At 39.5% G+C, this 23,586-nt stretch overlaps 1 protein-coding gene and 1 long non-coding RNA gene across 4 annotated transcripts in view; one reads left to right on the plus strand and one right to left on the minus strand.

Annotated features, from left to right (window-relative positions):
- The window catches only part of prss59 (serine protease 59, putative), a 51,879-nt gene that overhangs the window by 23,942 nt on the left and 4,351 nt on the right, over positions 1-23,586 (plus strand). The window contains exons 5-8 of the mRNA XM_072572763.1: positions 2,403-2,517; positions 7,637-7,838; positions 12,809-12,899; positions 17,589-17,785. Coding sequence (XP_072428864.1) covers positions 2,403-2,517; positions 7,637-7,838; positions 12,809-12,899; positions 17,589-17,785 — 605 coding nt within the window. The remainder of the gene's footprint in view (positions 1-2,402; positions 2,518-7,636; positions 7,839-12,808; positions 12,900-17,588; positions 17,786-23,586) is intronic.
- LOC140479008 (uncharacterized) overlaps positions 17,779-23,586 on the minus strand; it is a 30,593-nt gene continuing 24,785 nt past the window's right edge. For all 3 annotated transcript variants that reach the window (XR_011960919.1, XR_011960917.1, XR_011960918.1), the window contains one exon: positions 17,779-18,641. This is a non-coding gene — a long non-coding RNA (uncharacterized lncRNA). The remainder of the gene's footprint in view (positions 18,642-23,586) is intronic.

Here is a 23,586-nt window from a genome sequence, read left to right on the forward strand (position 1 = left end):
ACTTCTGTACTTATTGTTTGACAGCAGCTGTCAAAATGGCTACTTGTGATTCTGGACCTTTACATTTCAGAATACAGCAGCTGACTGTTGTGTAAAGAGGGCATGATTTGCCTTCCCCCTTTGTTCTATATTCCAATCAAAATATCAGAATGGAAGTATAACTCCACATTTCTGAAGGAAGCCTGATCATTGAACATTGTAAGTGTCGATGTATTTTTGTCGATGTTATAATTGAAAAAGCAACAGGAATTCAGCATATTAATAAAATTTTAACAACAAATAGGTATAGCACGTCAAAACAACTAATCAATTAATGTCTACTTGGAGCTTTAAGTCAAACTGTTAACTTCCAAACTCCCACTATGATACTAATGGGCTGTGGAAGCAGTCCAGTAGCCAAGCCACACTAACCATATACTGATAGCCTTCAGACTTTGCCTACAATCATTTATTGAAATTACAAGCCCTTTTCATTCAATTTCAGACCGCTTTTCTTTTACATTTAAAGAGCAGGATATTTCAATGATTTGGCAGTTCCACAAACCTTATCCATGTTTTTATGCGGATTCATGTCTATTCTTAACAATCCCAAATGAGTACATAGACTGTCGCCAAACAGTACCAGACCTCTCCCAAAGGGGTATCCAGACCTTCTGCAAAGGACACCTTCCATCAAAAAGAACTGTGGTAGATTTTGATTATTTCCTCAAATGTATAAAGCCCACAAATCAAATTTTGAAAATCCAGAAAACTGCTTCTAATTTAAAGCAGCTCCATGTTGAAGTGTGTTGCTCATTCTGTGAAGTGTGCATGTTTGAAATACTTCCTGCCCCACTGCTCCTCCCCCAGCAAAAATAGCAGGTGCTGGGTTTGGGGATTTGTCATCTATAGCCATTGGCTAAGGCATATCACCCTTCTGTGCTGTCATTGCCTATTGGCACTAAGTGGCAGTCAGATGGGATGGTGCCAGTAAATAGGCATGCTGGTCAACAATATAAACTTTTTCACCTAAACACCTCTGTACATGCTCTGATACAGGTACAAACATTCAGCCCCAGACCTGTTTACTAATGGCTGCAATACATACTTTAAAATTTATTTTTACTTCTAACTCACTTTAGTTTTAAAAGAAATGTGCATTTGTGTTTAGAATTTCTATTTGGTTAATTGTCTTCTTACTGTTAGTCTTCTCCTCACACATTTTGAACTATTTTCAATTCACCACCACACACCAACACTACCCAATGCCAAAGTCTAACTATTTTTCAATTGTTCAGTGGATTTTACATGTGCTCCCATAAATCAGTTATGTTTTGGGTTAAGGAAAGCCTATTTTTTCTTTATTCTTTCACGGGATGAGGGATTCACTAGCAAAGCCAGCACATGCAGCCCATACCTAAGTGCCCTTAAACAGAGTGGCCTACTAAACCATTTCAGAGGACAATTAAGAATCAACTGGATGCACTGCCTTAACAGGCTTTGCAAGTAAATTAATCAGTTGGAAAAAGGTGGTGGTTAATACATGAAAAAAAATTGCCATGGGTGATTTGGTGACGGAAAACAAAATCAGTTTTGTGTAAGAGCACTTCTAGATATAAAAGAAAAGAAAAAAGTCAACCAGATTGCTGCCTGGATCTGGAGTTACATGTCGGCCAGATCAGGTAAGGACAGCAGACTGAATACTCTGAAGTACATTAATGAACCAGGTGAGTGTTTACAACAATCAATGGTTTTATGGTCACAATTATGGAGATGAATTCCAAACATGTTAATTGATTTAATTCCCACTAGCTGTCGCGGTGAAACTTGAACCTATGTCCCTGGAGCGTTAGCCAGGTCCTCTGGAGAACTGGCCCAGTTATATTACCACAGTGCCACTACCTTCCTGCCTTCTTGTGAATGTGCCTTTTATTTCATTGAACTTGTATCTTCATTTTCTATTTTCATGATTTAACTTGCATCAATAATTATATATTGCTTTTCCAATTATGTTTTTTTGTTTGAGATTTTTTTCGCAACCACTTTGGTTGAGAAACGTCACCTGTCATTTCTGACAACCCTGTCTTGTAACTTTGGGATTAGGCTACTGAGTGTTCCATGGCTTAGGCATCCCTCCTTTTTTTCCCGAAATCCCAATTGATGACTTCAAGTACACTTAGTATCTGTATCAGTGTTTTGCTTTAGTCATTGACTTTGCTCAAGTATAAAAAGCTTGCAATCACATATTTTAATGAAAATTGGCAGATGTTTAACAAAATAGCACCAAGTAATTTGAACATGGAAAAAAAATTAATGATTTACTAAATAGGATTAATTTATATAAATTGATATTTTAGTCCATACTCTTTGCTTTCTTAAAATTTGAATATTTTTTAAAAATCATAAACTATTCTTCCTCTCAGCTTATGCGACAAACTTAAAATAAGATCTGAAATGGATTCTGGTTATTTTTTGGAGACATTGGCTGGAAATTTCATGGATGTGGTCCAATATAATAAGGACAACAGAGCTTTTGAGGTAAGTGCTACAACAAACATGGGGTATTTATTTGTACTAGTTTGTATACATAAAGAGTGTAAGATTTTCTGAAGTGTAAATAACTGTGTATCTGGCCAGAACATCACATTTGGCTTGCATGAAAACTAGCAACACTACATATTACTGACTTTTCTATATATACTTGGTGTTTCCCTTACAGTCTAACGAAATCCACCTCTATTCTTTTTCAAACTCAATAGTTTCATTAAATATTGCTAAATAGTATACAATAAGCAATTGTCCCATCTCTGTAATTCTCAAAACTCTAAACTAACTTGAGGTCATTGAGGTTTTGGTTAAGAATAAGAAGGAATCATATGTCAGGTACAGAGAGCAGAGATTGAGTGAATCCTTATAAGAGTATAAAGACAGTAGGACTGTTATGGGGGAAATCAGAAACGCAAAAAGGGGACATGAGATAGCTTTGGCAAATAGTGTTAAGGAGAATACAAAGGGATCTTATGAATAAATTAAGGACAAAAGGATAACTAGGGAGAGAATAGGACCCCTCAAAGACCAGCAAGATGGGGGAGATACTAAATGAGTATTTTTCATCCATGTTTACTGTGGAAAAGGACATGGAAGATCCAGAATGTGGAGAAATAGATGGTGACATCTTGAAAAATGTCCATATTACATGGAAGAGGTGCTGAATGTTTTGAAATGCATAAAGGTGGCTAAATTCCCAGCACCTGATCAGCTGTGCCCTAAAACTCTGTGGGAAACTAGGAAAGTGATTGCTGGGTGTCTTACTGAGGTATTTGTCAACGATAGTCACAACTGAGGTGCTGGACGACTGGAGGCTGGCTAACGAGGTGTCACTATTTAAGAAAGGTGGTAAGGAAAAGCCAGGGAACTATAGACTGATGTTGGTGGTGGGCAAGTTGTTGAAGGGAATCCTGAGGGACATGATTTACATGTATTTGGACAGGCAAGGACTGATTGGGGATAGTCAATATGGTTTTGTGCATGGAAAATCATGTCTCACAAACTTGATTGAGGGTTTTGAAGAAGTAATGAAGAGGATTGATGAGGGCAGAGCAGTGAATGTGATCTATATTGGACTTCAGTAAGGCATTCAGCAAGGTTCCTCATGGTAGACTAGTTAGCGAAGTTAGATCAAATGGAACATAGCGAGAACTAGCCATTTGGATACAGAACTGGCTCAAAGGCAGAAGGCAGAGGGTGGTGGTGGAGGGTTGTTTTTCAGTCTGGAGGCCTGTGACTAGTGGAGTGCCACAAGGAGTGGTGCTGGTTCCACTGCTTTTCATCATTTATATAAATGATTTGGATGTGAACATAGGAGATGTAGTTAGTAAGTTGGCAGATGATGCCAAATTTGAAGGTGTGGTGGACAGCAAAAGAGGTTACCTCAGAGTACAATGGGATCTTGATCAGATGTGCCAATGTGCTGAGGAGTGCCAGATGGAATTTAATTTGGATAAATGTGAGGTGCTGCATTTTGTAAAGGCAAATCAGAGCAGGATTTATACACTTAATAGTAAGGTCCCAGTGAGTGTTGCTGAACAAAGAGACCTTGGAGTGCAGGTTCATAGCTCCTTGAAAGTGGAGTGTCATGTAGATAGGATAGTAAGAAAGCATTTGGTATGCCTTCCTTTATTGATCAGAGCATTGAGTATAGGAGTTGGGAGGTCATGTTGCAGCTGTACAGGACATTGGTTAGGCCATTTTTGGAATATTGTGTTCAACTCTGGTCTCTGTCATGTAGAAAGGATGTTGTGAAACTTGAAAGGGTTTAGAAAAGATTCACAGCAATGTTTCAGGGTTGGAGAGTTTGAGCTATGGGAGAGGCTGAATAGACTGGGGTCGGAGTGTCGGAGGCTGAGTGGTGACATTGTAGAGGTTTATAAAATCATTAGGGACATGGGTAGGGTAAATAGACAAGGGTTGGGTGAGACCAGAACTCGAGGGCATAGGTTTAGGGTGAAAGGGGCAAGATCTAAAAGGCACCATTGGGACAACTTTATCGCAGAAAGGGTGGTGCATGTATAGAATAAGCTGCCAGAGGAAGTGGTAGAGGCTGGTACAATTACAACATTTAAGATATCTGGATGGGTACATGAATAGCAAGGGCTGTGGGCCAAGTGCTGGCAAATGCAACTAGATTAATTTAGGATATCTGGTCGGCATAGACAAGTTGGACTGAAAAATCTGTTTCCATGTTGTACATCTCTATGACTCCATGCCCCACTAACAGTGAAGGAATAGTGATATTATTTTAAGCTAGAATGGTGCCTGGCTTGAAGGGGAACTTGTAGGTGGTGCTGTTCCATGTGTCTACTGCTCTTGTCTTTCTAGATGGTACTGGCCATTGGTTTTGAAGATGCTGTCTAAGGGGCCTTAGTGAGTTGTTGCAGTGTGTGTCACTGTGATGGTGAAGGGAGTGAATGCTGAATGTATTAAATGGAGTACTAATTATGACTGTCACTTTGTCATGCTTACATTTAGCTAAATCTCCCTTTTGTCAAATTCCAAACTACAAATATTAGCTAATGGTACTCCCTCAGAGACACCAAGGTCAAGAATGCTGTCAATAATTATTTTCAAAGAAGTAGAGTCAAAGCCCAAGGGTGTGCTATCCATTCCAGTCTGTTTTTGTTCTTGACCTTCTCCAGTTCCTACGAATACTTTCTCTGGAACTTCGCTCGGGAATGATTGCTCACCTTCCTCCTGTCTTCATCAGCTCCTGTGCATTGTGCGTCATGTTGTCCAGCTAGAACAAACAGACAGTTAGCAGCAGCCTGGTGAAATGTGTTGGGAATGTTAAAGTTAAAAATCATACAATACCAGGTTATAGTCCAACAGGTTTATTTGGAAGTACAGACTTTTGGAGCACTGACAAAGGAGCAGCACTCTGAAAGCTAGTCTTCCAAATAAACCTGTTGGACTATAACCTGGTGTTGTGTGATTTTTAACTTTGTCCACCCCAGTCCAACACCCAGCACCTCCACATCAAGAATACGGAGTAAAGGATTAATGCAAATTAACCAGAGCCTGTTAACATACTGCTGACAAACAGAAAAATCTGAGATGGAGTCAGAGAGAAGCAACACTGTATAATCAATTATAGTAATATAAATCCTGTGAATAAACCGTTACCATTACACAACCATGCCTATGTCAACAGTTCTTATAATTGCAGACAAAGATTACCAATGAATCAACACCAAGGGGTCTGGTAGAAACCAAACCATAGATAAAAGGCAAGACAGACAATGAAGCAGAATTTCCTTCCACACTACACCATGCATGCCAGTATCAATTATTGTTCATGTGAACAGCAGCAGAGATGGGAGCAAATGAAAAAGGAATAGTATAGAGAATTACAATGAGTTTAGCACAGAAACAGCTTATTTGGCCCAATTGGATCATGTTAGTATTTATGCTCCATAGGGGTCTCCTCCATGGGGCGGCACCGTGGCTCAGTGGTTAGCACTGCTGCCTCACAGCACCAGGAACCCGGGTTCAGTTCCCGTCTTGGGCAACTGTCTGTGTGGAGTTTGCACATTCTCCCCGTGTCTGTGTGGGTTTCCTCCGGGTGCTCCTGTTTCCTCCAACAGTCCAAAGATGTGCAGGTTAGGTGGATTGGCCATGCTAAATTGTAAGTAGTGTTAGGATCATTAGTCAGGGGTAAATGTAGGGGAATGGGTCTGGGTGGGTTGCTCTTCAGAGGGTCGGTGTCAACTTGTTGGGCCGAAGGGCCTGTTTCCACATTGTAGGGAAACTAATCTAATCTAATCATGCTGCTTCATCTGATTACATTAGCATGTATCTCTCTTCTACCCTCTGTAATATGCTTACCAGCCTCCTTTTAAATGTGTCTATATTTTTTTGCCTTAACTATGTCATGTGATAGCAAATTCTCTGGACAAAGATATTTCTCCTGGATTCTTTATAAGACAGTGACTAGTAAATCTGATTTGTTTTGCCCAATATTTTCGATGTGTCACAAGTGGACACTTTTTTTTACATCTCCAATATTCAGCCTTCTCTTTGCTGAAGAATAAATTTGGTGAAGGGAGGGGATTGAAATAGGCAATTGCCATAGATGTCATAGAGATGTACAGCACGGAAACAGACCCGTTGGTCCAACTCGTCCATGCCGACTAGATATCCTAAATTAATCTCGTCCCATTTGCCAACATTTGGCCTACATCCCTCAAAACCCTTCCTATTCAGATACCCATCCAGCTTCCTTAAACCAATGCTGTAATTGTATCAGCCTCCGCCACTTCCTCTGGCAGCACATTCCATGCATGCACGACCTTCTGCATGCCCCTAATGTCCCTTTTAAATCTTTTCCTTCTCACATTAAACCTATGCCCTCTACCCTAGGGAATAGACCTTTATTAACCCTATCCATGCCCCACATGATTTTATAAACCTCTACAAGGTCACCCCTCAACCTCCAACACTCCAGGGAAAAAAACCCCAGCCGACTCAGCCTCTCCCTATAGCTCAAACCCTCCAACCCTCCTTGTAAATCCTCCTTGGCAACATCCTTGTAAATCTTTTCTGAACCCTTTCAGGTTTCACAATATACTTGCTACATTAGGGAGACCAGAAATGAACACAATATTCCAAAAATGATCTAACCAATATCCTGTACAGCTGCAACATGACCTTCCGACTCCTATGCTCAATGCTCTGACCAATAAACACATGCATACCACGTGCTGCCTCCATTATCCTATCTATATGTGACTAATCTTTCAAGGAAATATGAACCTACACTCCAAGGTCTCTTTGTTTAGCAACACTTCTCAGAACTTAGCATTAATTGTATAAAGTCCTGCCCTGTTTGGCCTTTCCAAATTGCAGCACCTTACATTTATCTAAATTAAACTCCATCTGCCACTCCTCAGCCCATCGGCCCATCTGATCAAGATCTCATTGAATTCTGAAGTAATCTTCTTCACTGTCCACTACACAACCAATTTTGGCTTCATCTCCAAACTTACTAACTATACCTCCTATGTTCACGTCCAAATCATTTATATAAATGTCTTCTTTTAATCTTTTTCATGCATTTTTCTTTCGGCATCTATAATAATTTCTTTTGATATTTTATAAACAGGACCCAAAGGGTGTTAACATTACCGTTGATGTGCTCTGTACTATAATGGAGAATTCATCACTGGGAATACCTTATGAGCGATATGCGAAGGTTTCACATCTCCTTCTGAAGACATATGAAGAGAAATGTTTAGATGCAAGTTACAGCAAGTTTGTATCTGATATGTTGAACACCTCCTGGGCTGCACCAGCAGCAGATGGAAGTAGGGAAGCAATCAGTACTTAAAAACTGCTTTTATCAAGATCTGTTTATTGTGTTTTGGAATTCAAAAATAGTGGAGGAATGGAACTTCTTAAAAAATATTTTGTCCAATATTAATTGAGATACTGAAGGAATTTTCAAATTATTGAATCCATCTAATGGTGAACAATATTTCATTTGGGGCAAAATGCTGATTTTCCCTTTTTTTTTACCAGTCAGAGAGAAAACTTCGGAATGATACAGCATTAGAAATTTATCTTACTATTAAGCAAAAGAACTAAAAATATTGTATTTTTATGAACATGAAATGAGAAGACTAATTTATTAGCCTACTTTTGTGTCAGTATATTGAATACTGATTTATTGGAGCCATTGATTCTATTTGCAGAAATAGTTAATATCTTCCCACACACTTGACATCATAAAGTTGATAGACTTGTGTATGTCAAAAGTGATCTTTATTTTGTTTGGGCATTTTTTGTGCTTGAGAAAATCTGTTTTACAGCCTCAAATATTACAAACTGTGCAATGAATCAAAGGGCGAAATTTTAAACATTGAGGGCAATTTCCATGAAAAGTCTGTTCAGAGTTAGAGTAAGATGTTGGTTCTGGACAAGAGGTAAAATTCTAAAATATTCAGTGATTGTGAAGGAACAAATTACTGCAGTTGCTGGCATCTGTACTGAAAGCAACAAATGCTGGAGATTACAGTGGGTCAGACAACATCCATGGAGAGACAGCAAGCCATTGTTTTAAGTCTAGATGACTCTTCATAAGAGGTGAAGTCAAGTGTGGAGGGGATAGAATTTATGCTATAGTTTTGGGGTGGAGGGGTGCAGGTGGTGGTTGGGGGTAATGGGTATAGGTGCTGACGGAGGAAAAATGTTGCTAGTTCAGATCAAGTGATCGGAATGTGAGCATGGCAGAATAATGTTGTGTCTCCTGTTGGACTTCAAAGGACAATAACTGGATGGAGGAGGGGAGGGCATGATTACAAGCAAAAAGCAAGGGAAGAAATGGCTCACAATTTAAAGACGTGGAACTCAATATTAAGTCCAGGAGGCTGTCTGAAGATGAGATGTTGTTCCTCCAGTTTGCGCTGTCATTCACTGGAACACTGCAGCATGCTGAGGACAGACGTGTTAAAATGACTGGCCACAGGAAGATCGGGGTCCTGCTTGTACACAGACCTACTTCTGTAAGCCATTACCCAGTCTGTGTTTGGTTTCTCCAATGTAGAGTAGGCCACATTGGATGCAGTAAATACACTAGCCAAGATTGGAGGAGGTACAGATGAAATGCTACTTCACCAGGAAATGACCTTCCTGTAGTCGGTCATTTTTTTGTGCTTGAGAAAATCTGTTTGCAGCCATAAATATTACCAAATTGTGCAATGACCCAAAGGGCATTACTATAAAGATTGAGGGCAATTTCCATGAAAAGTCTGTTCAGGATTAGAGTAAGAATTTGGTTCTGGATAGGAGTCCTGTTCGCATGTTCACCTGCCTGTTTTTCTTGTTGAATTGAGGAGGTGAACTTGCTATTTTCCAGTCTAATGGAACCTTTCCAAAATTCAATATATTTTGGAAAATCAGCACCAAAGCATCTATGATCTCATTTAAGACCCTAGGATGAAGTCCATTAGGTTCCTGAGGCTTATTACTTTGCAGCTCCACTGGTTCTCCCTGTACTGCTTCCCTGGTGATTATAATTTCACCAAGTGCCTCTCTTCAACCTCCGGACTTACAGCTGTCACTAGGAAGTTCTTGGGCTGTACCACCACTGACCTACATTTCTTAACCTTGTGTCTGATAGTTTGGTGTGAGCTGCACAAAAACTGTTGGCAGTCCAGGCAGTGTTATTAGTGATATTATTGACCATTATAGGAATTGTGCCAGTTAAATCCCAATGCTTTAAATATGCCGTTTAATGATGTATCATCAGAGATAAAGCAGTAAATACTTTGATAATTCCACATTATGATTTATCATCATTTTTGAAGAAAGTTACAATTATTATACTGCTGAATAAAGGGGAATTTCTCCTGTATCTATTAAATGAAGATATGGAGTCTTGACGTGATCAACAGTCCAAAAGCTTTGAACACTTCAACTGATCACATTACACTCATCAGGAACACATTTTGTTGTTTGTCATCTCATCAACAACAACAAGCTCAATAGACACCGAAACAGGACAAATGTTATTGACAGCAAAGTAACAGTACTAGTTGAGAAGAGAATGAAATCTACATATCTGGCGCTAAAATTACAGTAGCCAGCTGGTGCATACAGTGATCACATTTAACACTACATATTATGTAACTGTATGAAACAGCATTGCTTCAACGATTTACTGGATGATTGTAGAATATTGTTTAAAGTATCAAGCCTGATAATTCATAAATAGAGTATAGAGATGTACAGCACAGAAACAGACCCTTTGATCCAACTCGTCCATGTTAACCAGATATCCTAACCAAATCTAGTTCCATTTGCTAGCACTTAGCCCATATCCCTCTAAACCCTTCCTGTTCATAGACCATTTAAATGTTGTAATTGTACCAGCCTCCACCACTTCTTCTGGTAGCTCATTCCATACATGCACCATGGTCTGCGTGAAAAAGTTGCTCCTTAGGTCCCTTTTAAACTTTTCCCCTCTCACTCTAAATCTATGCCTTCTAGTTCTGGACTCTCCCACCCAGAGAAAAGATCTTGTTTTTTTATCCTATCCAAGCCCCTCATGATTTTATAAACCTCTATAAGGTCACCCCTCAGCCTCTGACACTTCAGGGAAAATTGCTCTAGCCTATTCAGCCTCTCTCTATAGCTCAAATCCTCAAACCCTGGCAACATCCTTGTAAATCTTTCCTGAACTCTTTCAAATTTCACAACATCCTTCTAAGAGGAGGGAGACCAGAATTCCATGCAATATTCCAAAAGTGGCCGAACCAATGTCTTGTATAGCGGCAACATGACTCCCAACTCCCATAAAGGAAAGCATTCCAAATACCTTCTTCATTATCCGATCTACCGGTGTTTGATCTTTTTCATCAACCATTTTTGTTTATGCCTTGAAATATTTGATTTGATTTTAATGAAATACATCAAGATTACCATTTTGATTGTGTTTGTGAAGTGGAATCTGGAAGTTTATTTTTAAATGTGAATTACTGTGAGTGGAAATGCATTGTGGCATTTTAAATTTAAATGTCGGTTATGTGGCACAGGAGATGTTAGGGAATGCATTGCTCAAAACGGAAGCACACCAGATTAAAAACTATTCCTATTGAATATTTATTTCCCATTGAATGCAAATTAATAGTCATGGATCTCTTTCAAATTATACCATCAGTTCTTGTTATTTATTTGAAACAATTAGAAGAGCCTTTTCTATATGATCAATTTAAAGTAATAAACGACTTTCGGATTTTTAGAAACAATATTTTAAACTAAAACCCCTCTTCTCATTTGGCTTTTGAAAGGCCAGTCCCCATCTAGTTGACAGCACAAACATAACACCAGCAGTGCAGTGTTTAATTAATTTTCAAACTATATTTTATATCATTCTGTTAAAGCAAACAATTCCTGAGTTACATGATTAATTTTTAAATGTATTTTAAACAGGAGTATCTGACCAGTTTAAGAATTTGCATGATTTAAATTGTGCTAGTTTTTCAGAATTGATGCATTGTTGGGTGTGTCTGAAATGTAGCCAGGCACCTTGCGTTTAAAAAGCCTACATTTTCACACTCACATTCACGTATATATGTCAATATGACAAAGTCTTTGAAAATTTCAGAGTGTGGAGCTAGAACATACCTACACTGCAAATGGAGCCTGTTTTTCCTTTCCTTCTTTTGACCCTAAAACTTACTCACTTCCTTTCCTGAAGGTGATATTCACCCTGAATTTAGTTCACTGGCCATTAGATCCCTGCATGATTACTCTATGCATGCAAGTCTAGACAGTTTACATAGGCAGGCTGTTCAACTTTGGGATTAATAGTACATCTTTACAAAAATGTTGACAGCTGTGTGTTTCTAGGAGGATTCTGGTCAGACGCTGGAACCATTTTTCCCCTTCTGCTACCAGAATGATACTGCAATCAATTGTAGCCTTTGAACAAGACACAGATAATGCTGGAGAAATTTAGGTCTAGCAAGAGTTGTGCAGAGAGAAACAGAGAAGTCCGGTATGACTCTTGTTCATCTTCTGAAGAAGAGTCATAATGGATTCAAAACATTAACTCTGTATCTTTTTCAATAGAAGCTGCCAGACCTACTGAGTTTTCTTCTGGAGTACAGTTTCATAGTTCCTCGAAAGCAGAGTCGCAGGTAGTGAACAAGGCGTTTGGTACGCTTGCCTTTGTCGCTCAGTGCATTGAGTATAGGAGTCGGAATCATATTACGGCTGTACAAGACACTGGTTAGGCCACTTCTGGAACATTATGGTCAATTCTAGTCTCCTTGATATAGGAAGGCTATTGTTAAACTTGAAAGGATTCAGAAAAGATTTAGAAAGATGTTGCCAGGGTTGGAGGGTTTGAGCTATAAGGAGAGGTTGAATAGGTGGAGGCTGGTACAATTACACCATTTATAAAGCATCTGGATAGGTATATGAATAGGAAGGGTTTGGAGGGCCATGGCCCAAATGCTGGAAAATGGGACAAGATTAATTTAGCATATCTGGTCAACATGGACGAGTTGGACTGAAGGGTCTGTTTCCGTGCTGTACATCTGTAAGCTTCTATGACTCTATGTTTGGTTCAGATTTCCACCATCCACATTACTTTGCTTTTAAATATATCACTTAAACTGCTGTTCCAGTTGGCTTACCACAGAGTCAAACCTGAGCTATCTGGTTTAGTATTACCACTAGTTTGTGTATTTACTGACTAAACCACAGGAGAATTATAGACAAATGTACTTTTATCTATTTGTACATTCCAATTGCATTTTTCCCATTCCAGGCAGGCAGTGGGCCTATCAGTCCTGTACAGAATTTGGCTATTATCAGTCAACTGAATCACCACTGCAGCCTTTTTCTGGCTTTCCTCTCAGGTAAATAGATTTCTAGGTTACTTATTGCTTAGAGTTGTTTCTTTTGATAACCTCTTGCCTAATGAGGAACATGAACTCACAATAATTCTGAGCTAATGTACATTTAAAATGTGACAATGTAAGAACCATGTGTAAAACCTGACTTTGACTATGACAAATTTTAAAAAAATGTAGGAGCAAATCATACTGTATCAGCAATAATGATCTTCACATTTCTGAAGAAAATTAACAGTTATCACTGTCAAAAACATGTCAGTTGGATGGCACAACTGTAGAAATAACCAAACTGTAAATGTGAAACAATTGATTCACTCTACAAGTAAGTGATGTTGTACAAGTAGTCATATGCATATTAAAGGAATGGAACAAGCATCGTTTTATTAAGGAATGCGTGTCTTCAACCAAGCAGAGACACTGCAACCTATGACAATGTTGTTTTATTTATTCAAGGACCGTGGACATCACTGGCTCAGGCAACATTTATTACCCCTCCCTAATTGTCTAGAGAAGCTGCCTTCATAAATCACTGCAACCCACTGGTGTTGTTACACCTGAAGTACTATTAAGGAGGGAGTCCTAAGATTCCAGGACCCGGTGAAAGTGGAAGATTCTGATGTAGTTCCAAGTCAGGATAGTGAGTGGCATTGAAGTGAACTTGCAGGTGGTGGAGTTCCCATGCATTTGCACAATTCTAGAGGGTAGTGGCCATGGGTCTTGAAGGTTTTGTCCATGAAGCCTTGCTGAGTTGTTGCAGTGCTTTCTGTGGATTGCATATACCGCTGTCATTGTCGCCAATGATGAAGGAACTGTGTCAGCATCATCTCCTTATGGTCCAAGGAACAATTACTTAACAAAGAGCTCAAACGTAAAGCATAAATATCACTGAAAAGGCAAAGGAAATTTACAGCCATTAATTATGAATACCCAAAACATTATACTCAAAGAAGTGTCATCAAGAATGTAGCAATTAAGATGACGATGGTATCGTACATGCCACAGTAAAAAAATAGGCAGGGGATTCTGTAGATCAGGACAAAGTAAGGACTGCAGATGCTGGAGATCGGAGTCAAAACGTGTGGCACTGGAAAAGCACAGCAGGTCAGGCAGCATCTGAGGAGCCTGCTGGAGGGCTTATGCCTGAAACGTTGACTCTCCTCCTCAGATGCTGCCTGACCTGTTGTGCTTTTCCAGTGCTACACTTTCTGATTCTATAAATCAGACAAACCTAATTCTCCTTGCTCTTTCATTTAAAAACAATATTAGCATATAGAAGCTGGGAACAACATGTATCATGTGTCAGACCTTGAGAATTTCAGAAAATCACTCCATATGAGAAAATGACGATTGCAATATCTTGAATGAGGAATTTGGAAGGTACGTGGCTGCAGAAATTAGGAGAGAAGCAACACTTTGTTTTTTTGTGTCGTATTATAGATAAGCTCTGTTACTTGCACACCATATTGAATTAATATAGCCGTAGATATGATGAATCAGTGTTCAGCTGAGTTGGCACATTGTAGTATTTGAATAGATGTGTGTTTATGTAAGGGCAGCATCTGTTCCCTTCACAGACCAAGCATTATGAACTATGCCTGAAAAGCACTACAGTTCAGTGTACAAACCACCATCTTCACCATTACTTGGAACAAGCATCAGCACAATTATACACACTTTGGAAAATTTAGACATTAATGACAAAGAAGTGTGTGTGTGAGGTACCAACAGTGTAAAGAAAAGGTAACAGTGGCACTGGTTAATGATGGGCCAGCTAGTGCCGAGCAGTGATGCAGCATGAATACACGTTCATATGGGCACACATCTTAGTGGGCTGGCTTTCAAAACAAATGTTGTTCTAACATCAATGTTACAATGGGGAGTCACATGCTTCTTCGCAAATGGATTTTAAAGCATAACAGAGTGTCTGAATGAGCCAACATCAATATATGCATCAGGAACAAAAACATAAGTTACTGGAAAAGCTCAATAGGTCTGGCAGTATCTGTGATGAGAAATCAAAGTTAACGTTTCCAGTCTGGTGAAGTTCTAAGGAAGGGTCACTGGACCCGAAACATTAACTCTGGTTTCTCTTCACAGATGCTGCCGGACCTGATGAGCTTTTCTAGCAACCTCTGTTTTTGTTTCTGATTTACAATATCTGTAGCTCATTCAGTATTTAATCAATATATGCACAGCCACCTCCCATGAGGAAATCATGGAGCAAGAATTATCATGCAATCTGGTGTTGAATGCAAGGAAACACCAGTGGCATCTGCTATAGGAAGTCTATTTTTCAAGCACAATGCACAAAGGTATCTTTCATTTGAATTACATTTTATGATAAAAATTATTACTGGCTGAAACTACTGGCAAATGGTTGGAGACAGCCACAAGAGAATCGAAGAACAAAGTTTTCTATGTACTTGTGTAGCAATGAAGTAATGGTTTAGTCTCTTGTCATTTCTTGAAATTCATTTGGAGCATCTGGACATCACTGGCTGGCCAGCATTATTGCAAGTCTCTAATCACCCTTGAGAACGTGATGGTGAGCTGCCTTCTTGAGTTGGTGTAGTGCATGTGCTGTAGGTAAACCCACAATGACATATAGGAAGGAATTCCAGGATATTGACCCAGTGACAATGAAAGAGCGGTGATACATTTACATGTCAGAGTGAATGGATTACTACAGAAGTGGACAGTTGGCAAATATATATCTTTAATGGCCTTTCTATATCTCTGATTAAAAGCAATAAATATCAGTTCACATCAATATCCATACCTCAACCCGCATGACTAAAACAGATTTGGTCATTTATCTCACTGCTGTTAGTAGGAATTTTCTCTGCACAAATTGCTGACCCGTTCTGAAATTGCATTAGTGATACTACTCAAAAGCACATCCTTGACTGTAAAGCACATTGAGACAGCCTGAGATTATGAAAGGCACTACATAAATGCAATTCATCCGTTTCGAATCCCTCTTCAGCTTATTGATGTCAGAAAGAATAAGCATTGCCGCCACAATGTACAGTATTGAGCACAGTGGGCTAATTGATATGCCTGGGAGCTCACAGCTTGATAACTGTGGCATGCGGTCTACTGCTAAACCTGTTGGTAGGTGGCTGCAGCTCAGCAGGGGACCCAGATTACTGTCTGGCTAACATGAGGCTCAGCTGAACTACTTCAAGTCAGCTGTCACTTCTTAATAGGGAGATGTATTCTGGCCACAGCAGCTGATGAAATTGTATCCAAACATATTTTATAGAAAGAATAAGGCCACCAATGAAGTTATAGGGTCCTGGGTCTTTGGTGCAGATCCAGAGGCCGAAGTGCAGGAGCTGGAATGGAAGGAAAACATCACCTTTACACTGGTAGCCAGGAGGCTCTCCGGGGGAATGAATTGGGAGCAGCTCGCTAGGAGTTCAATTCAAGCAATCCTACCCTGATGACCCATTTGTCATGGTGACTCAAATGCAGTTGACATAGTGGTCTGTTGCAGAATGAAGGCACTATGACCAGCGCCACAATCTCAGGCATTGTCCTGCATGATTCTCTATGTATGGTCACACATCAGTTGGACATCCAGGGAGAGGAATCCCATTCTGTTATGGTGCATTTGATGTTGACATGGAGTGCCCACAAAGTGATGTACATGCAGTCAATGGAACTCCACTTTATGGAGATGCTGTCCAGTATGGCAAGCTACAAGCTCTCTCTATTTGCTACTCTGTGGCAAGAGAAAGTGAGTGTTGTCAGCTGTTTTGGAATACAGAGCCTTATGTGTCTGTGGTCAGCAAAATCATAGATGTTGCAAATATTGCCTGCTGCAGCCTGAAAGGGGCCTGATGTCTAAAAGCTCATACCTTAGTTCCTACCTAGAAGCTAGTAATGCCATCTTGCCTTGCTGTGTGGACATAGCTGTGATTGCATCAGGCAGCAACTTTCCTGTTGAGGAATCCTTGATGTAGCAAAAATATCTGACTCAGTGTTCCTTGCTGAGTTCACAGTAAGATCAATGTTCCCGGAACGTTCTGTACAAATATGACCTCTAGCTAGGGAATCACTCCTCTCTCCCAGCAGTTTATCCTGCTCTGTGCACTTCTGTTTACTTTTTTTGTCAATTTGTAATTTTAAAAAATCGCAACTACACCCATTTCTGGGGGAGTAAATGATTTGTTCATGTTCCTTGAAGTGAAGCCAAAAATTTTCAGTACATTCCACTGCACTCCCCTGTAGAATTGAACAACTTTAAAGAATTGTAAGAATCATACAATGCTTTTCACAATCGCAACAACGGCCAGTATAAACCGACCAGCAACAAATCTTTAAATACTTGATAATTCCATTAAAGATTACTGCTTGGTTTGAGGGCATGTAGGATCATAGATCCCTTCCTTCTGTTGAATGCAAGGTCAGCTTTGTGTGTTTAAGAACAGTACTGTGGTGCGATCCACAATGGCAAAACTGTCGGTAAATGATTGAAGTCAAACTCTGCTAGCATAGCTGCAGTGGTTACTCCTGCACATATGGTAATGCCTTTGCCAAAGTGATATCTGGCATAGTTCACCTCCTAAATATGCACACACGTTACAAAGTGAAAGAAATAAAAGTCGTAAAAAATTGTTATTATTGATTGTTTGATTTAATACAGTTTTGCAAATGCATGTTAGCTTGTTCTCTCTTTTATTACAGGTACAAACTTCAGCAATGTGTAGATTTATTTGGCCCAGCATTTAATAACTCTGTAGTTGCTGATGCTGTGGAGCACACCAATGAAAACTATGGAGGCACAAACATCAAAGGGAGTCGGATAGTTTTCCCCAATGGATCAATGGATCCCTGGCACATACTGGGAATTACCAAACAGCAAAAAGCTATTTACATTCAAGGTAATGAAACTGTAGATATGAAACACGTTGAGCTAGAGATTCAGTTAGTGTGCACTATGTTTTAGCAGCAAAACCAGCCAAACAACTGCAAACAATTGCAAATGTCCAAATGTAAGTTGCAATCGAAGTAAATCGTGCTTTCTTCACCTTGAGCATGGCTTTAAAATCACTTTGCTGAACTCCAGCCCCACCTACACAACTGGCAATATCCCCAGAATAAAATGACAAGAATGATTAGTTCAACTAACACAACCTATAATGATCTAACAAATAAATTCTTCAAACTGAGCCCATTTTCGTAGGTGCACAGGCATTAGTAGGAACATTTTGAATGTTTTTAGATACCACAAAATATTTAATTTACAATGAAACTGACTAGTAAATATTTCATTACATCTTTTTATAACATTATTCTCAGTTATTTAAAATTAGGTTACTCACAGAGAGTGAAAAGGACATCCAACTAAAAGTGTGATAAATCCACTTTCAGCATGTTAATCGAACTCCTCCGGTTATCACTCTTAAACATCAATGAATAGTTTTAATACAGAGAAAAAAATGATTATGTTGTTTAATTTGCCAATTACACAGATCATTAGAATATTTTGTTTTTCATCCGGCAAAAATGTTGTAGTGGAAATTTGAACAAAACTTACCACACTCCAATTTCATGTGCAATGTCGAAACCATTCCATTTATGAAACAAGGGTAGTAGTAGACACCTTGTAACAATAATTGTGAGTATGCGAATGGCACATGATATGGCTCATCTCTTGGTGTTTTCCATCAACCGGGATTCTGTAAGACTGTCCTCTCCCTTGTTCTGCTCCTTTTTCAAATCATTAATTTTTCCACTCTGTAATCAACAATAATGTAAGACAACAGTTCTGTACATTAGTGAGTGAGTGTTTAGTAAGTATTAGTGAAGAAGTATGTGACGCATTTCAATTAGAAAGACATCCTACCTCACTCAAGCCTATTTTCCAATAGATGTAAACAATCACAAGGCATTATTCTAGGAGCGCCTTTGGCCAACATACAAATCTGAACCAGTTCTTAAAATAGATGACCTAGTAATTCATTTCATTGCTGTTTGTGGAAGCTTACTTTGTGCAAATTGGCAGCTGCACTTCCTATATTATAATGGTGGACAGAATTTTACAGACCCACCAGTAAGTGTGCCAGGAAGGAACAAAAAAAACTTGGGTGGCTTTTCCTCTAATTGCAACCAGTCGGAAATTTTACAGGGACGCTATTAGGTCTAGAAATTTCCAATACCTGTTAAAATTCCTAATACATGCTTATACCTACATTTATGTACCTACTTTTTATCACAGTGTTGAGATGTTACTAAACCTAGAGCATCCTAAATCAACTCATCTCACAATGTAGAAATTTTCCAAATAACTGCCCATGAAGCACTAGCTGTGAGGTTCATTGTTTTTCATTGATATATCCAGTCCTGCACTCAGGATAAGCGTAGAGCAAGGGCAATCATGCAGATAAGGCTGTGGAAGATGTATTATAAACACCATAAATATCATTTAGAAATATATTTTAATCTCCAGTGACAGATTGGAAGGTCCACTTGACCAAGATTTCAAGTTTTAAGTCTTTTTTTACCTGTACAAATAAACTAAAACTAACAATGACTAATCACTAAAATAAAAATGAGGAAACCTGAATTGAAAGCAGAAAGTGCGAGAGAACCCAACAGATCTGGCAACATCTCTGGAGCCAGACATTGAGTTCATATTTTGAGACCAACATATTGTTAACCTTGTTTATTTCTTTCTCCATAGATACTGCCAGACATGTTGACTTTCTCCAGCACTTTCTGCTTTGATTATATTGACTAAAATTATTTCAGTAGGTAATGTGAACTCTAAACTGCAGAAAGTTTTCCCCACATGACATTTAAATGATTGAAACATCCTCTGCACAGTTATACTTTACTCAGTCTTTGAAATAACACTTCATTGTCCAGGAAACAGTCCAAATCTATTCTCAGCAAATGGTGGCTTGCTTCATTTCTCCCTTTCCAACTGGATAGTGTCTAATCCTCAAACTGAGACTGAGACTTCATTGTAAGGGTTACTCTGGAAACTCTGGAAACCCCTCCTCTGGACAAAGCTAGGTGAATCTTCCAGTCTCATTTAAATCCTCAAGAATTTGATCTATGCAATTTGAACGCAAGTTCCCACTTAACATTCTGTGTGATGAGCAATAGATACTGGCTGTCTCCATTTCTTTTAGAACTATTAAACAACATCAAAATAGTGCTATAAGTTCTTTTGGCATTTAAAGAACCTTAAGTCATTAAATAAAAGCAGAACAACATATTAAGATTATCTGCATGAATTTCCATTATGTCCTTTCATCAACTGTTTATTGCATTCTCTAAGGATTAAGAGTTGATTCTTGTTCCGACTTATCCATTTTCAAGGCATTAAATTTTCTTATTCAGTGTTAAATAAATACTTTACAAACTCACTGGTTGATGAATGATTCTGTATGATCATAGAATAAAATGATTAACTACTAGAGATTAAATACTGGACAGCAACATCATTATTAGCAAATTGACACAGGATGGAAACAGTCCAACCAGGAAAGGGGTTATACTGGACCTGATTTTGGGAAATGAGCCCTGCCAGGTGAATGAAGGTTCAGTGAGAGAGCATTTCGGGAGTAGTGACCATAATACTGAGAGTTTTAAAATCCTTATGGATAGGGATGACAGCAGTTCTCAGGTGAAAGTGTTAATTTGGGGAAAGGCATACTATAACAAATTAGGCTGGTGATTGGAGGTGGCTGTTTGATGGTAAATCCACATCGGACATGTGAGAGTAATTCAAATGGCAGTTGTTAAGAGTTCAGGAGCGGCACATTCCTGCAAGAATGAAGGATTGGAATGTTATATGACCTTTGGATGACTAGGATGTTATGACCTTGGTCAAAAAGAGAAAGGAAGCATACGTAAAGTCTAGGAGGATGGGCTTTTTATCCATATGGAGGGCAGCCAGGAAAAGGTTTGGCCCACTCAAGGACAAAAAAGCGAATCTATGTGTGGAGCCATAAGAAGTAGGTGATGTTCTCAATAAATACTTTGTGTTGGTATTTATCAAAGGGAAGAAATTGGTGGAGGAAGATTTCAGGGAAGAGAGTGTTGAATGTCTAAACCGAGTTGCCATTAAAAAGGAAGAGGTGTTGTATGTCTTAAAAAAGTAAGCCCCTGAGTCCTCAATATTCTATCCCAGAATATTGAGGGAGATAAGGCAACTAATAGCTGGAGCATTGACATACATCTTTCTATTCTCTTTGGCCATAGGTGAGGTCCCAGAGAGCTGGAAAATAGTCAATGTCCCATTGTTTAGGAAAGGTAGCAGGGATAATCCTGGAAATTACAGGCCTGTGAGCCTCACATTGGTGGTAGGGAAATTATTGGAAAAGATTCTCAGGGACACGATCCATACACATTTAGAAGCAAATGGACTGATTAGTGACAGACAACATGGTTCTGTGCGGGCAAGTTCGTGCCTCACTAACATGATCAAATCTTTTTGAGGAGATGACAAAGAGGATTGATGATGGAAAAGTGGTTGATATTGTCTACGTGGACTTCAGTAAAGTCTTTGACAAGGTCCCTCATGGTAGACTGGTACAAAAGGTGAAGTCACATGGTTTTTGGGATGAGCTGGCAAGGTGAATACAGAACTGGCTTAGTCATAGAGGACAGAGGGTAGTGATGGAAGGATGCTTTTGGAGTGGAGGGTTCTGACTAGTGGTGTTCCCATAGGCATCAGTGCTGGGACCTCTGCTGTTCGTGATCCACCTAAATGGTTTGGAGAAAAACGTAGCTGGTCTAACTAATATGTTTGCAGATGATACAAAGCTTGGTGGAATTTCGGAGTGTGAGGAGGAGTGTCAGAGGATACAGCTGGATATAGGTCAGTTGGAGGCATGGGCAGAAACATGGCAAATGGTGTTTAATCTGGACACGTGAGGTGTTGCATTTTGGAGGGTCAAATACAGGTGGAAATTATACAGTGAATGCAGAACTCTTATGAGTATTGATATACAGAGGGATCTGGATGCGCAGGTCCACATATCACTGAAGGTGGCAGCACATGTAGATAAGATAGTAAACAAGGCCTAAGCATGTGTGCCTTCATTGGGGGGAGGGGGGGGGGGGGGGGTGGAGGAGTATAAAAGAGGTGTGAAAGGCAGGTTTTTCGCACAAAGGGTAATGAGTGGGTGGAACGTGCTGCCAGAGGAGGTGGTGGAATGACACAATAGCAGCATTCAAGAAACACCTGTAAAGATACACGAATAGAAAGGGAATTGAGGCATACAGATTCTGTAAGTGAAGACTGTTTAATATGGAAGGGCAAAATGAGTCGGCGCAGGCTTGGAGGGCCAAAGGCCCTGTTCCTGTGCTTTACTGTTTTTTGTTTTTTGTAAATTGTTTCAAGTCAACAGAACATAGCTCTTCCTTATTAAAAGTGAGAATGAACAAGCAACCATTGTTCCCAGATACTATCACTATTAGCCAGCAATGCTTTTGCTTTATCAGTGAATTGTAAGTACATAAACTATGCTGATGAATACTCCTGTTGAAGGAATGACATCTATTATAAAAGATTTAGGTGCAGTGAAAATCTGTGAAGTGTTTAATGGTGATTTTCATTTCAATCCATAAATTGCTGTTAATATGCGTTCACTGAAATAAGATGCTCTTATTTTATAAATCTTAATCTGTTATTTGTTCTTGATCAAGATAATAAAGTTGCTGGTAATCCTCAACTTGCAAACATAAAATGCCCTTTGACAGGTATTCAGCACTTGACTGTTATTAGTGTGTTAAATGTAATAATTTTTGACATGACTAAATAGGTCAAATCGACTCCAATTTGTCTATCGGACCAACAGATCCATGTCAGATGCCATTTCACTTGCCCTTCACTCCTCCTTAGAACATCTTGACACCAAGAAAAGCTACCTGAGAATCCTACTCATTGACTACAGTTCAGCCTTCAACACTATTATTCCCTTGAGACTGATTACTGAACTTAGTGATCTCAGACTAAGCCCCACTGTCTGCAATTGGATCCTCAGTTTCCTGACCCACAGGCCACAATCAGTAATGATTGGGGGCAATATTTCATCCTTACTAACACTCAATACTGGAGCCCCCAGGAGTGCGTACTCAGCCCCCTACTGTACTCACTATATACCCATGACTGAGTCGCCAAATACTAGACTAATGCCATTTACAAGTTCGCTGATGACACCACCATAGTTGGTCAAATTTCAGATGGTAACGAAACAGACTACAGACGGGCAGTGGAAGACCTGGAAAAATAGTGCACTGAGAACAACCTAGCTCTCAATGCCAGCAAAACCAAGGAATTCATTTTTGACTTTGGCGGGATGTTACTCATGCCCCCCTACACATTAACGGCACAGAGGTGGAACGAGTGGAGAGTGTCAAGCTCCTGTGAGTGGTCATCAACAACAAGCTTTCTTGGACTGTTCATGTGGACACACTGGTTACAAAGGCCCAACAAAGTCTCTTCTTCCTCAGGCAGCTGAGGAAATTTGGCATGACGGCGAATACCCTTGCCAACTTTTATAGGTGTGCCATCAAGAGCATTCTGTCTGGATACATCACTACCTGGTATGGCAACTGTACCATTCGAGATTGAAGACAGTTACAGAGAGTGGTAAACTCAGCCCAGACAATCATAAAGGCCAACCTCCCATCTACAGAATCCATCTGCCAGGCCTGCGGTCAAGGA

This window comes from Chiloscyllium punctatum, chromosome 6 (genome assembly GCF_047496795.1).
Source record: "Chiloscyllium punctatum isolate Juve2018m chromosome 6, sChiPun1.3, whole genome shotgun sequence".
Lineage (NCBI taxonomy): Eukaryota > Metazoa > Chordata > Chondrichthyes > Orectolobiformes > Hemiscylliidae > Chiloscyllium > Chiloscyllium punctatum.